Raw genomic sequence first — 14,728 nt, 5'->3', positions numbered from 1 at the left:
TACAATTCATCCCTAATTATTATTATTGTATAATTGTGTAATTATTGTATAATCTTAGTCTTTCACTGCCAGCAGCTGTGGTTAGGGTGGTGTTTAGGAGGTACAGTGGAACTTCGGGTTAAGAACTTAATTCGTTCCGGAGGTCCGTTCTTAACCTGAAACTGTTCTTAACCTGAAGCACCACTTTAGCTAACGGGGCATCCCGCCGCTGCTGCACAATTTCTGTTCTCATCCTGAAGCAAAGTTCTTAACCCGAGGTACTATTTCTGGGTTAGCGGAGTCTGTAACCTGAAGCGCCTGTAACCTGAAGCATTTGTAACCCGAGGTACCACTGTATACAAGACCTCACTCTGGTGTTGCTAGAAACACCAGAGTTCTCTGGCTCCCAGTTCCTGGGTCAAGTTTTATAGACTTGCAGAATTATACCTATATCACTTCCCTGTGATATTGACCTTGGCCTAGTCTTTGTCTGTATTATACATTTAAAGCAATATTATCCTACTTTAAACAGTCATAGCTTCCCCTAAAGAGAGTGTACTTTTGTTAAGGGTGCCAAAATTGTTAGGAGACATGATCGTTTAGAGTAGTATGATACTGTTTTAAACATACAGTACAGATGTCCCTGTGTCATAGAATCATAGAGTTATAGAGTTGGAAGGGAGCATGAAGATCATTCATTCCCCTGCAATCATTTGCCCAACGTGGGGCTCAAACCCACAACCCTGAAATTAAGAGTCCCATGCTCTACCGACTGAGCTATCCACAGGGCTAGACTGATCCTCTGTTCTTGACCTTGGTTTGTTCGGACTGTGCTGCATCTGTAATCCTGTCCTCATTGGTGAGCACTTTGCTGACGTCCAGTCTCCTGTAACTTGGACACTTGCTCCCTGAATGGCCCTTCTACCTTGCCATGAAATATTTGCATGTCCAAATTTGCTTCTTTTTCTGTTCCTTTCCCATCCCATTTTTCTTTATATTGTGTCTATCAGAATGCAAGCTTGAAAGCATTGGGTATCTTGCTTTTTTTAAAAAAAAAAGTTTTTATTATTAAAACAATTCAGCATTAAGACACTCATATTGCGAATATACAAGCATACAAGCATACATTTTATACAATCCTTAAAAATGTTCAAACATACCTACACTCAATCCCACAGACAATTCCTTTTCCCATCACCATCCACCACCCCTCACCCCACCTTTGTTTTAGACTTCAATCTACTCAATTGCAATTTCTTTCCACTTCTATTACTTTCTTTCACACACCTTTAACCTAATTTCACGCTTCTTTTTCTGTTACACATTGTTATCCATCTTATTTAGTACCGTATTTTTCGCTCGATAACACGCACCTGACCATAACACGCACATAGTTTTTAGAGGAGGAAAACAAGAAAAAAAAATTCTGAATGAAACAGTGGATGTATCATTTTTGTGCTTCATGCTGCGGCCACAGACATGTGGATCCATGCTTTGTAACCACGTTTTTGCACCATTGCAGCCCCAGGCAACAGTGGGTGCGTGATTTTTTTGGTGCAGGCTGTAGCCATGGACATGCTATGTGATCTGATGGTGAATTTGGGGTGACCCAATGCAAAGATCCTGAGGATCCATGTGGATCCATGCTTTGTAACCACGTTTTTGTACCATTGCAGCCCCGGGCAACAGTGGGTGCGTGATTTTTTTGGTGCAGGCTGTAGCCATGGACATGCTATGTGATCTGATGGTGAATTTGGGGTGACCCAATGCAAAGATCCTGAGGATCCATGTGGATCCATGCTTTGTAACCACGTTTTTGTACCATTGCAGCCCCAGGCAACAGTGGGTGCGTGATTTTTTTGGTGCAGGCTGTAGCCATGGACATGCTATGTGATCTGATGGTGAATTTGGGGTGACCCAATGCAAAGATCCTAAGGATCCATGTGGATCCGTGCTTTGTAACCATGTTTTTGCACCATTGCAGCCCTGTTTTTGCATCAGATCATTGCTATGTGATCTGATGGTGAATTTGGGGTGACTCAATGCAAAGATCCTGAGGATCCATGTGGATCCGTGATTGGAACCACGTTTTAAGTAGGGAGGGAAGGAAAAACATAGAAGCGACAAGGAGAGGGGTGTGCAGAGAAGCAGCTGGCTAAGAATGCAGGAGAGGGGTTTTACCGGAGGGAGGAAAGGAAGGCAAAAGTCCCCCCCCCCAAGCCAGCCAGCTCTCTCTCTCTCTCTCTCTCTCTCTCCCCCCCCCCAACCTGCATGTTGCCTTCGAGTCCCAGACGCACGGAAAGGAATTGCCTGGAGGGGAGGGGTTTTCTCTGCTCTTTGTTCCGTTTGAGCAAACACAGTAAGGAAACAGAAGCAGGTGGGCAGTAAGACCCTGAGGCAGAATGCAGGAAAGCAGCAACTTCCTCCTTTCCTCCCTTCTCCGGACGATTTGATTTTTGCCTTCACTCGCGCTTGTCAGCTCCAGGGACCACACATTCGCTCAATAACACGCACAGACATTTTCCCTTACTTTTTAGGAGAAAAAATCTGCGTGTAATAGAGGGAAAAATACGGTATTTCAGTATTTAAAACGGAACTTGTTTATTCTAATAGGAGTTCTGATTTTTCAGTATGGTTTTGCAAGTATCCTTTAAACGCCTTCCAGTCCCTGTCTATCTTCTATTTTGAGATCCTTCCAATTTCACCCATTGTTTTGGATATATGGTAATACTCCAATAATTTGGCAAGCCACTCTGTTTTTGTCAGTATAATATCACTTTTCCAATTTTTCGCAATCAATAGCCTTGCAGCTACTGTTGCGTATAAATATACCGTATTTTTCGCACCATAGGGCGCACCGGACCATAGGGCGCACCCAGTTTTTAGGGGGGGAAATCAAGAAAAAAAATATTTCCCCCCCAGCCCCAAAGAGCAGCGTACAGGCTGCACACAACCTCTCCTTGCGGAGGGGTTGCGCGCAGCTATGGAAGACGGCAAGGCAGCTCGCTGTTTTGTCTTCCCCTTTAGCCCCGTGCAGCCTCTCCTTGCTGGGAGACACTGCTCAGGGCTAAAGAATCCATAGCCCCGTGCAGCCTCTCCTTGCGGAGCGGTTGCGCACAGCTATGGAAGAAGGCAAGGCAGCGAGCGGGATGGATCCCGCTTGCTGTTTTGGCTTCCCCTTTAGCCCCGTGCAGAGGCTGCGTGGGGCTAAAGAATCCATAGCCCCGTGCAGCCTCTCCTTGCGGAGGGGTTGCGCACAGCTATGGAAGAAGTAAAGGCAGCGAGCGGGATGGATCCCACTCGCTGTTTTGGCTTCCCCTTTAGCCCCGTGCAGCCTCTCCTTGCCGGGAGATGCTGTGCAGGGCTAAAGAAGCCATAGCCCCGTGCAGCCTCTCCCTGCTGGAGGGGTTGCGCGCGGCTATGGCACAAGCCTGCATTCGCTCCATAGGACGCACACACATTTCCCCTCAATTTTTGGAGGGGAAAAACTGCATCCAATAGAGCGAAAAATACGGTAATATCTTGTCTTCTTCCTTTAGACTTCCTGGTACTAGTCCCAATAGAAAACCTTCTGGTGTTTTCCTAAATGAGTATCTGAACATTTTTTTCATTTCGTTATATATTGTTTCCCAAAATTGTTTGATGTTTAAACAATTCCACCATATATGCATCATAGTACCTTTTCTTGCTTTTTAATCATTGTACAATGCCTAGGAAACTTTAGGTATAATCGTAACAGCAACAATAATTGAAATAACGAGAACACTTACGAGTACAAAGGGTTTGTATTGGCCAGATGGATAGCTGGAGTGTTTAGAGGTTCAGCAGCTATAAGTATATCTTGCTCTATGGCCATTGGGAGCACAGCATATCCACAATAATCTATATGTTCACCTACCAAACAAAAAAGAATATTAACAACATTTTGAAATGGTCTGGGACGCATCAGCAACAGCAGAATAATCCCTTTTAAAAGAAGGATAGTTTTTACACAAGCCAGAGAAATTCTATCAAATATACTGGGGTATATAATTTATATACTGGTCCAGTACAGATGTAATGGGAAACAATTATTTCCTATCATGACACTAACAAACTGCACACATTGTCTCCTCACACAGTCTTCCCCTCCCCACTCCTCACGCACACAAAGATGGGTTTGACAGCTGCTGCAAGTCTGAGTAGACAACACTGGGCTAGTTGAGGAAAAAGGTAATCCTGTACGGATTAGTTTCAAAAACGAAGGCACAAAATTGCTGAGCATCCTGCACCTCTGGCGAGTTCCATCTTCTGATGTAACTGTGTGGAAATTGCAAAAGCATTGGAAATAAGATGTGGAACCTGAAAGCGTGCTTCTATGCATGTGCTTCCATGTACCGTATTTTTCGCCCTATAGGGCACACTGGCCCATAGGGCGCACCTAGTTTTGGGGGGGGGAATAAAGGGGAAAAAATCCCTCCCCCAGGTACGGAGCTGGGGAAGCCTGAGCTTCCCCCGACCCCAGCCCCCAGAACAGGCTGCTATCAGCAAGCCTTGGGAGCCCGGCGGGGGCTCCCCAGGCTTGCGGATATCTGCCCGAAGCCCGGGGCACGCTGCTCATCACGCCCCAAGCTTTGGGATGCAGGCTGCTATCCGCAAGCCTAGGGAGCTCGGCGGAACTCCCGCGGGCTCCCAAGGCTTGCGGAGAGCTGCCCGAAGCCTGGGGTGCGCTCCCCAGGTTTTGGGCTGCAGGCTGCTGTCCACAAGCCTTGGGAGCCCGGCAGGAACTCCGCGGGCTCCCAAGGCTTGTGGATAGCTTCCTGAAGCCTGGAGAGCAAGAGGGGTCAGTGCGCACCAACCCCTCTCGCTCTCCAGGCTTCAGCGAAAGCCTGCATTCACCCCATAGGACGCACACACATTTCCCCTTCATTTTTGGAGGGGGGAAAGTACGTCCTATAGGACAAAAAATACGGTATGTACACATGTGTTCATGCATATTAGCCACTGAATTCATATTAACCCCAGTATGTATTCTTGTTACCTATTAAGTTGACTCGCCCTGGTGCCCGAGCATAAAACTTGGGAGTTGATTGAAATTTAGAGATGAACATCTTCTTCAGCTTCAGCAGTCTGGAAAATCAGGTTGGCACATTGAAGATTAATTTTGCTTTGGTTTTATTTGTTGTGTTGTTTTGATTTTAACTGCGATCTTGTGCACCGCACAGGTATGTATTACAATGCAGTATATCAATTGAATGAATAACAAAGATGTAGCACCTTTAGAGAACCAACATAAATTCCAGGAATAACACCCAACAGGTATAACATCCAAGGCTACCTGTGGAAGAATTAAGAGCCTTAAGATCTGGAGTATTAGGTTCGGCACTAACACCTTTGGGATCTGACAAATCAGGTTAAGTGATACCACCGTCAAAGGAAGAAGAACTTTTGGGAGCAGTAGGAGGTAAATAGAACTACCATACCATGTCTCTGCAACTATTAAGTTGGAATATTCATGGTTTAAATTCCCCAGAGAAGGGCCACAGAAAGAGACTGATATAGATCAAATTTTAAGAACCAATGGATTACAAAAAATCTCTCAAGAAAATAAGATAATGCTGAACCACAAAATTACAGAACAGGAGATTGAAGGTGCCATTCAGAATATGCAGCTGGGGAAATCTCCAGGGCCGGATGGGTTAACTGCAAAATATTATAAATCTTTGAAAGACTGGTTAATTCAACCATTAAAGCAGGTCTGCAATGAGATTTTGGAGGGGAAGAAGGCACCCGAGTCGTGGAAAGAAGCTTTTATTACACTTATACTGAAAATTGAGTCTGAAAAGACACAACTTAAGAATTACCGCCCCATATCCCTGTTAAACGTGGATTACAAAATTTTTGCTGATATTTTGGCTAATAGATTAAAAAAGGTTTTGGTTGAAGAGATACATAAGGACCAAGCTGGTTTTCTCCCAGGTAGACATTTGTCTGACAATACAAGAAATATAATTAACATTTTGGAGAAATTACAAGTGAATATCAACACAAAAGCTGTTTTAATTTTTATAGATGCGGAGAAGGCCTTTGACAATATTTCTTGGAATTTTATGAAGAAAAATCTTCAGGCAATGGGGGTGGGACAAGGGTTTGAAAATGGTATAAATGCAATTTATTCAGAACAAAAGGCCAAATTAATAGTTAATAATGTGGTGACAGAAGAATTTAAGATAGAAAAAGGAACATGACAGGGTTGCCCTATCTCTCCATTACTTTTTATCTCAGTCCTGGAGGTTCTGCTGAACATGATTAGAAGGGACCGTCTGATTGAAGGTATTCGGGTCGGAGTTAAACAATATAAATTGAAAGCTTTTGCAGATGACCTGGTTTTGACGTTACAGGAGCCAGAATCTAGTACGAAAAGGGTATTAGAACTGATTCAAGAATTTGGTCATGTGGCAGGATTTAAGTTGAACAAGTCAAAAACTAAGGTGCTTGAGAAAAATCTAACACCGATTCAGAAGGAGAGGTTTCAGAAAGAGACAGGCTTAACATTGGTTAAGAAAGTAAAATATCTAGGGGTTTTCTTGACTGCTAAAAATTTGAATTTATTTAAAGATAACTATGAGAAATGTTGGTTAGAAGTAAAAAAAGATTTAGAAATATGGTCGAATTTGAAGCTTTCCTTGTTGGGTAGAATTGCAGTTATAAAGATGAATGTATTACCAAAAATGTTATTTTTGTTTCAAGCATTGCAAATTGTGGACTAGATGGACTGTTTCAAGAAGTGGCAGAGAGATATTTCTAGATTTGTCTGGCAGAGCAAAAAGCCCAGAATAAAATTTAAAATATTAACTGATGCAAAGGAAAGAGGTGGGTTTGCCCTGCCAGACCTTAAACTTTATTATGAATCAGCAGCATTCTGCTGGTTGAAAGACTGGCTGCTTCTTGAGAACACAGATATGTTGGATTTAGAAGGTTTTAACAATGCATTTGGATGGCATGCATACTTGTGGTACGACAAGGTAAAAGCACATAAAGCATTTAAAAACCATATTGTCAGGAAAGCTTTGTTTAATGTCTGGACAAGATATAAAGATCTATTGGAAAACAAGACCCCAAGGTGGTTGTCACCAATGGAAGCAAAGGCTCAGAAAAAACTCAATATGGAGGCCAACTGGCCGAAATATTGGGAAATATTAGAACAAGAAGGAGACAAATTGAAATTGCAGAGTTTTGAGAAATTAAAAGATAAAGTGTGAGATTGGCTTCATTATTTTCAAATAAGAGAGGTTTACAATTTGGACAAAAAAATTGGTTTCCAGGTGGAGAAATCAAAATTGGAAACAGAACTGTTAGATCCAAAAACTAAGACACTATCAAGAATGTATAACTTGCTGTTAAAATGGAATACACAGGATGAAACGGTTAAATCAGCTATGATTAAATGGGCACAAGACATTGGTCATAATATTATGTTTGCTGACTGGGAGCAGTTGTGGACCACCGGTATGAAATTTACAGCATGTAATGCCTTAAGAGAGAATATTATGAAAATGATATATAGGTGGTACATGACCCCAGTCAAGCTTGCAAAAATTTATCATCTGCCCGACAATAAATGCTGGAAATGTAAAGAGATTGAAGGTACTTTCTTTCACCTCTGGTGGACGTGCCCAAGGATTAAGGCTTTCTGGGAAATGATATATAATGAAATGAAAAAGGTGTTTAAGTACACTTTCTTGAAGAAACCAGAGGCCTTTCTCCTGGGCATAGTTGGCCAATTGGTGTTAAAGAAGGATAGAACTTTCTTTATGTACGCCACAGCAGCAGCAAGAATACTCATCGCAAAGTATTGGAAGACACAAGATCTACCCACCTTGACTTCCGGGTTGGCGCCATTGTTTAATGGCGGATTCCCTCCGAGCTCCGGAGGGAATCGGCTCCGTAGCGTCTGGGTCTGGCCGCTGCGGCGAAGCGGAGACCCTTAAAATCACAGGCGCGGATGCCTGTGAACACAGAGACTCGGCGGGCACCATTCGCGCCCCCCAAATCCGCGACGGAGCCTTTTTAAAGGCTTCGGAACGGAGGCAGGGTGAGGCGTGGTGCTGAGAGTACTCCCTCGTCTACGGAGTGAAGCCGCAAGCCATTGACAGAGAGCGCCAACTTCTTCTAAGATCGATTGGACTCTAAAACATCAACCCGTGAGTAATACGGAGATTGGAACCTTAAAAAAATTTTTATTTTGGATCTGGAACGAGCGGGAAGGGGCTAAAAAGGAAGTCCACCCCCCCCCTCTTTGTAAACAATTTAAAGCAAAGGACCGGGCAGCTAAGGTCGAGAGAATCTGTTTCTTGTTTTTTAATAAAAGATCTTGACTTCACGGTTTTGACATTATAAGAAGATTTACTGGAGGATAAAAAGAATTTTGGGAGCTGAAATTTCACCCCCCCCCTAGACCCGGGAACGTCCTATGAGAAAGCCTGTTGCATTGAAGAGTTTGACAGCTGTCAAGTGAGCTGTCAGTCAGCTAGTTGTCAGCTGGAAAAAGAGAACATTGTTTCTGCTGTTTTTGCTGGTTTACTCGGTATAACTTGTTGAAAATAAGGAGGGCTGATACAAAATAACTGGACTTTTGGTTTTGAGCTGAAAGGAATATTAAGGAACTAAAATCCCCCTAGAGGGGTATTAGGGACACTACATCACAAAAATGGCTGGAGCATGTAAAATTCAAGCAGAATTAGACAGAGCACTTGTTCTCTTGGGAAACTTACAAGATGAATACAATGCTTTGTCTACAGAGGTTTCACTACTACACTGGACAGTAAACAACAGTTTTGAGCCTGATAAGGACTTGAAACAGGAAGCCCATTCAACTGAACAAATAAATGAAACTGAAAGTGTAGATACGATGGAGCAATATGTTGTTTTTGAAGAAAATGAAGGAGGAGCTGGAGGTTTGCAGGAGTCAAAGGAGAGTTGCAATATGAGGCCTGACATGATGATAAAAAAGGACAATAAAAATTGGATGCGGAAAGCCTGGTCTGAACGGGAGTCTGGAAAATGGAGAGATCCCCTTTGGAGGAGATCTGAAGACCTGAGGATTACAAATTTGTTGAAGGTGAAAGTTGGAGCTTTGGGGACATCTGGATTTGAAAGAAATTTGAAACAAGAGTTGGAGTACCCCATAGGCTTTGCTTTTAAGTATGGAGGACTGGCTGGAAGCAACATGGATCCTGTTGGGCCGGAGCCTCTCCGAGACTTGGGGCTTAACATCAAGGACTATCAAAGAGACCGGCAGAAAGGAACTGAGAGAGATATAAGGGCCTCGGACGTGAGATCTCCAGGCTAAATAAATAACATAAAGACTGATGGATATTGGTTGGGGACTGGAACCGGGAAAAGGGTGGGTGGAGGTTGGGAATCCAAAGGGTACATAAGTATAATTTGCTTTGTCTTTTTTTTATATTTTGTTAGTGGTATGGAAATTGGGCAAATCGTGGAAGGGAAATTTTGGTCGACTTTAGGAAAAAGGTTTAAGAATAATTAATGAGGTATAAGTATTGATGTGTAATTTTGATAAGGCAAAATTGGTTTGTTTGTTTTTTAAATTAATTGAAAATAAGGCTGTTAAAAATAAATTGAGGAAATGGAAAAAAGAAGTAAAGTAAAATAATAGTATGTTAGAACAAATGTTCAAGCTAAGGTGAAGAAATAAGTTAAGGACTTGCTGAATTGACAATTTAAATTAGAATACAAGAAGGGGAGGTGTGAGGAGGTCTGAGAAATAAGGTTAAGGAAAATAAGTATTTGAAACTTTATGAGTTTTTTTTCCCTCTTTTTTTCTGTTAAGTTTTGAATTTTATGTATTTTTGTGTGGTTTTTATTTTGTTTATTTTTCTGTTTTGTTTTTTTGATTGTTATAAAATACCAATAAATATTTAATTAAAAAAAAAAAAAGATCTACCCACCTTGGAAGAATGGCAGGTGCAAGTAATCGATTACATGGAGATGGCAGAAATGACTGGCAGAATCCGGGACCAGGGAGAAGAGTCGGTGGAAGAGGATTGGAAGAAATTTAAAGATTACCTTCAAAAATATTGCAAAATTTATGAATGCTAAGATGATGTTAGATTTAAAAATAATATGGCATTAGTGATTAAGTTATGGAATATGTAACAATGAACTAAAAAGGGATGAAAGATTGGAGATATATTATGTTAAGCTATATAATTAATAATGAGAATTGAAAGAGGGTAGGGATTTGCTGAATTTGATTGAATAAATGGGAACACAAAAAAGGGAGGTGTGAGGAAGTCAAGAACCAGGGCTAAACAAATATAGTTAAAAATTGGTTTTTTTTTCTTTCTTGTTTATGTTTTTTCATTATCTTTTTTGTATTGTTTTATTGTGTATTCTTTGTTTATTCTTTGTGTAACTTTGTTATTTTTCTTTTTTCTTTTTATGATGTATGTATTCATATGCTTTTTTGTAAAACTTTCATAAATATTTTATAAAAAAAAAAAAGTAACATCCAAGGCTACCTTAACATGAAGGGGCAGCAGTTTTTGTATACTGATGAACTTTTATCCATTTATGCATAACAGGGTTTTCATTTCTGTTAATTATCAAGAGGGAATGTATATATCGGGGGGGGGGAGCAGCCTCCCCCCAATCTGGTGCCCTCCAGATGTTTCAGAAAATTTCCCTCATCATTCCTGGCTGGAGCCAATGGGAGTTATATCCCACAACATATGGGAGGCACCACATCGTAGGAGGCTATAGGTAAAGGTAAAGGGACCCCTGACCATTAGGTCCAGTCGTGACTGACTCTGGGGTTGCAGCGCTCATCTCGCTTTATTGGCCGAGGGAGCCGGCGTAGCGCTTCCGGGTCATGTGGCCAGCATGACTAAGCCGCTTCTGGCGAACCAGAGCAGCACATGGAAACGCCGTTTACCTTCCCGCCAGAACGGTACCTATTTATCTACTTGCACTTTGATGTGCTTTCAAACTGCAAGGTGGGCAGGAGCAACGGGAGCTCACCCCGTCGCAGGGATTCGAACCGCCGACCTTCTGATCGGCAAGTCCTATGCTCTGTGGTTTAACTCACAGCGCCACCCGCGTCCCAGGTGGCTATAGTAGAGAGCATATACCGGTACTTTGCATGTTGAAAGTTTAGGGTTCAACCACTGGTACAATGGAGAAGGCATCTCAGGTAACAAGTGATGTGAAAAGATAGCCTCCTGAGGCTGTCAAGAACCATTACCAATCAGAACAGACAATAGTGACCTAGTTGGATGATTAGTTTGATGTGTGATATGGCAGCTTCTTAGGCTTCCATGGTCAGATTGTCTACCCCTGCCTTATATCACTGGTCTATCTAGTTTAGCAGGGACACGGGTGGCGCTGTGGGTTAAACCACAGAGCCTAGGACTTGCCGATCATAAGGTCGGTGGTTCGAATCCCCGCGACGGGGTGAGCTCCCGTTGCTCGGTCCCTGCTCCTGCCAACCTAGCAGTTCGAAAGCACCTCAAAGTCGAAGTAGATAAATAGGTACCGCTCCGGTGGGAAGGTAAACGGCGTTTCCGTGCACTGCTCTGGTTCTCCAGAAGCAGCTTAGTCATGCTGGCCACATGACTCGGAAGCTGTACGCCGGCTCCCTTGGCCAATAAAGCGAGATGAGTGCCGCAACCCCAGAGTCAGCCACAACTGGACCTAATGGTCAGGGGTCCCTTTACCTTTACTTTATCTAGTTTAGCACTGTCTGCACTGACTGGCAGTAGCTCTTAAGAAATTCAGACAGCAGTGTTCTCCAGCCCTACATAGAAATGTCAGGGACTGAAGCCGAGGCCAGCATGTGTTCTTCCACTGAGCCATGGGTGTAGCCAAGGGGGAACAGCTGACCCCCTAAATCAATCAAAATCAATACAAATCTGAGGTTCTTCCCCCCTAACAAAAGCCTGTCCCCCCTAACAAAAATCCTGGCTACATCCATGCACTGAGCAATGACCTTTTTGCTATTTTCTCAGTCCAACCTTCTTGTTGTGAGGAACAGGAAGGGGAAGACTCATATAAGCCACCTTTTGCTCCATGGAAGAAAGAAAGCATGCAAAGCCAATAAATAAAAATAATACAGGGACATGTTGTATTGGTTGGGGGGGGGGGAGTCTTATGGGCTCCAATCCTATGCACACTTCCTGCCAACCTAGCAGTTCGAAAGCAAGTCAAAAGTGCAAGTAGATAAATAGGTACCGCCCGGCGGGAAGGTAAACGGCATTTCCATGCGCTGCTCTGGTTCGCCAGAAGCGGCTTAGTCATGCTGGCCACATAAAGCGAGATGAGCGCCGCAACCCCAGAGACGGCCACGAATGGACCTAATGGTCAGGGGTCCCTTTACCTTTTACCTATGCACACTTACCTTGGAATAAACACCATGAAACAAATGGGACTTATTTCCAAGTAAACATACACAGCACCAGTGATTTTTTTCTTTAAAAAAATGTTTAGGAATACTCTCATTTTCCTACTCATATTGAAATACTGCCCCTCAATGTGGCCAAACTTAGATTAGATTCACAAAATGTTTAGGGGTATGCGTATCCCTGTGTACCCCCAGGAAAAAAGCACTGAACAGCACTTTATAGCATATTAAAGAATAATATATATATGGGGGGTGTATGAATGAGAATGACGAAAAATAATGAATCCCCCAGATTCATGTTAAACGTGGGTCCCAGTTCTGAAAACATTGATCTGGAACATAATCTTCAACACTGCTGGAGGTTGAAGGTGGGGAATTCAACAGGATGGGCGTTTGGGAACACAATTTCTTAAACATCCTTTGTGTCTAAAGCATAAACACCTTGGTTTTGTATTTTTTTAAAAAAATCCCGTCGTTACGTTCCTTGCTGTATGGCAGCTGTATGGTATGCTTATTGCTGGATGGGGTAAACAAAAAAACGATGGAGGATCTGGAGATCGGCTGTAGGAAAGACAATCACGCACCTGGGCTCCTCTACCAGCTGGATCGAGAGGGTGGGAGGGAGATCCGCGGCCATGGTTTGCTCCTTGCGAGTTGGCGCGCACCAGGGCAAAGTAAAGCGGCTGGAGGTTTTCTCTTTTCTAGCTAGCTTGCAAAGCCCTGAGGCTCAGATCCTGGAGTACGGAAGCTGCTTCCTTCCGGCATTACGGGGGCGGAGGAGGGGAGAGAGAAATCAGCTGCAAACGTCCAGCCGCTGCTGCATTTCCTCTTTGTATTCCCCGCCCAGGTCCACCGTATAGGCAGCGCTTGTGCAAACAACTCGCCTGAGCAAATAGCAACTCAGCAAGTTATGATCCTCTTGCAGCCAGATTTAGTACATTATCCTAGCTCAACCGGGCGGGGGAGGAGGAGGAATCTAGTTGCTGGATCTCTGGCGCCTCCCCCATCGGGAAGACTAGTCTATAAGCACCCACGTGCGCCACGTATGGAAATAAGGACTTCCTTTAACTTGAAATAGGGTTTATTCACACGGGGGATGGCAGGGAGGCAATCAGCAGTCCAATCATGTACCTATAAGCTTAAAAAGGTAAAGGTAAAGGTACCCCTGCCCGTGCGGGCCAGTCTTGCCAGACTCTAGGGTTGTGCGCTCATCTCACTCTAGAGGCCGGGAGCCAGCGCTGTCCGCAGACACTTCCGGGTCACGTGGCCAGCGTGACAAGCTGCATCTGGCGAGCCAGCGCAGCACACGGAACGCCGTTTATCTTCCCGCTAGTAAGCGGTCCCTATTTATCTACTTGCACCCGGGGGTGCTTTCGAACTGCTAGGTTGGCAGGCGCTGGGACTGAGCGACGGGAGCGCACCCCGCCGCGGGGTATAAGCTTACTTTTAAGTAAATGTCACTGTCTCAACGGATGATGTTATGTACTGAGTAGAATAGGATCCAAAATGAGGCAGTCTGATTGGTCCTAGAACAATAGGATCCAAAATGCAGCAGTCTGATTGGTCCTAGAACAATAGGGTCCAGAATGCAGCAGTCTGATTGGTCTGCAGGAACCACCCAATCCAGTTCCAGAGGGGAATCCACAACCTGATTGGCCTACAGGAGAATTCCAGAATTAGCCAATCACGTGCAGCCCATTGTGTAAATAAAGTATATAAAGCAGATACTGTACTTTGGGGAAACTTTCATTCCCTCCTCACCACTATGAGCTGAATAAAGAGCATGAAATCCACTCTCGCCTCTGAGTATATTTCACATGATGTGTGGAATTCACTGTCACAAGATGTGGCAATAGCTTTCAACAAATGTATTCATACTTAAAATATTTAAAATCGCAGTGAATTTGTATGGTATAGTTTACCGAGATAATTTCTAGATATGTATATATATTGCTTCATAATTTGTATGCGTGTCTGCATGGTCATACTTTCATTTTTTAAAGAAGTTTTAAAACTTAGAAGTTTTAATTGTATTGTTTTATTATTGATGTGTTTGTTGCTCTGGACTCCTTTAGAGGGTGGGCAGGGTATAAATTTAATAAATAAAGAAATCTAAAATCATAGCTTGTTCTACGTTTATAGTCCATATACACCGGAAAATTATCAACTGTTTCTAATCTGCCGTCTCTAAATCCGATATGTTAATTTTAGACTACTAATGATATCTCAACATTTATGATAGCCACTAATTTAGGTAAAGGGACCCCTGACCATTAGGTCCAGTCGTGACCGACTCTGGGGTTGCGGTGCTCATCTCGCTTTATTGGCCGAGGGAGCTGGCATACAGCT

At 43.3% G+C, this 14,728-nt stretch overlaps 1 protein-coding gene across 4 annotated transcripts in view; it reads right to left on the bottom strand.

Moving 5' to 3' along the window:
* GALK2 (galactokinase 2) overlaps positions 1-13,485 on the bottom strand; it is a 75,497-nt gene extending 62,012 nt beyond the window's left edge. For 2 of the 4 annotated variants that reach the window (XR_008327543.1, XR_008327542.1), the window contains exons 1-3: positions 12,964-13,483; positions 5,000-5,088; positions 3,750-3,873 (exon numbers count right to left, since the gene is read on the bottom strand). Coding sequence is in view for 2 of the 4 variants with exons in the window: in XM_053365367.1 (XP_053221342.1) it covers positions 3,750-3,873; positions 5,000-5,088; positions 12,964-13,016 (266 nt within the window). In the remaining 2 variants the exon portion in view is untranslated. Of the gene's footprint in view, positions 1-3,749; positions 3,874-4,999; positions 5,089-12,963 lie in introns of all 4 variants that reach the window. The other 2 variants (XM_053365367.1, XM_053365365.1) reach the window with 2 other exon arrangements.
* Between the last annotated feature and the right edge of the window lie 1,243 nt (positions 13,486-14,728).

This window comes from Podarcis raffonei, chromosome 14 (genome assembly GCF_027172205.1).
Source record: "Podarcis raffonei isolate rPodRaf1 chromosome 14, rPodRaf1.pri, whole genome shotgun sequence".
In the NCBI taxonomy this organism is placed as follows: domain Eukaryota; kingdom Metazoa; phylum Chordata; class Lepidosauria; order Squamata; family Lacertidae; genus Podarcis; species Podarcis raffonei.
This window is presented reverse-complemented; position numbering and strand designations above follow the sequence as displayed.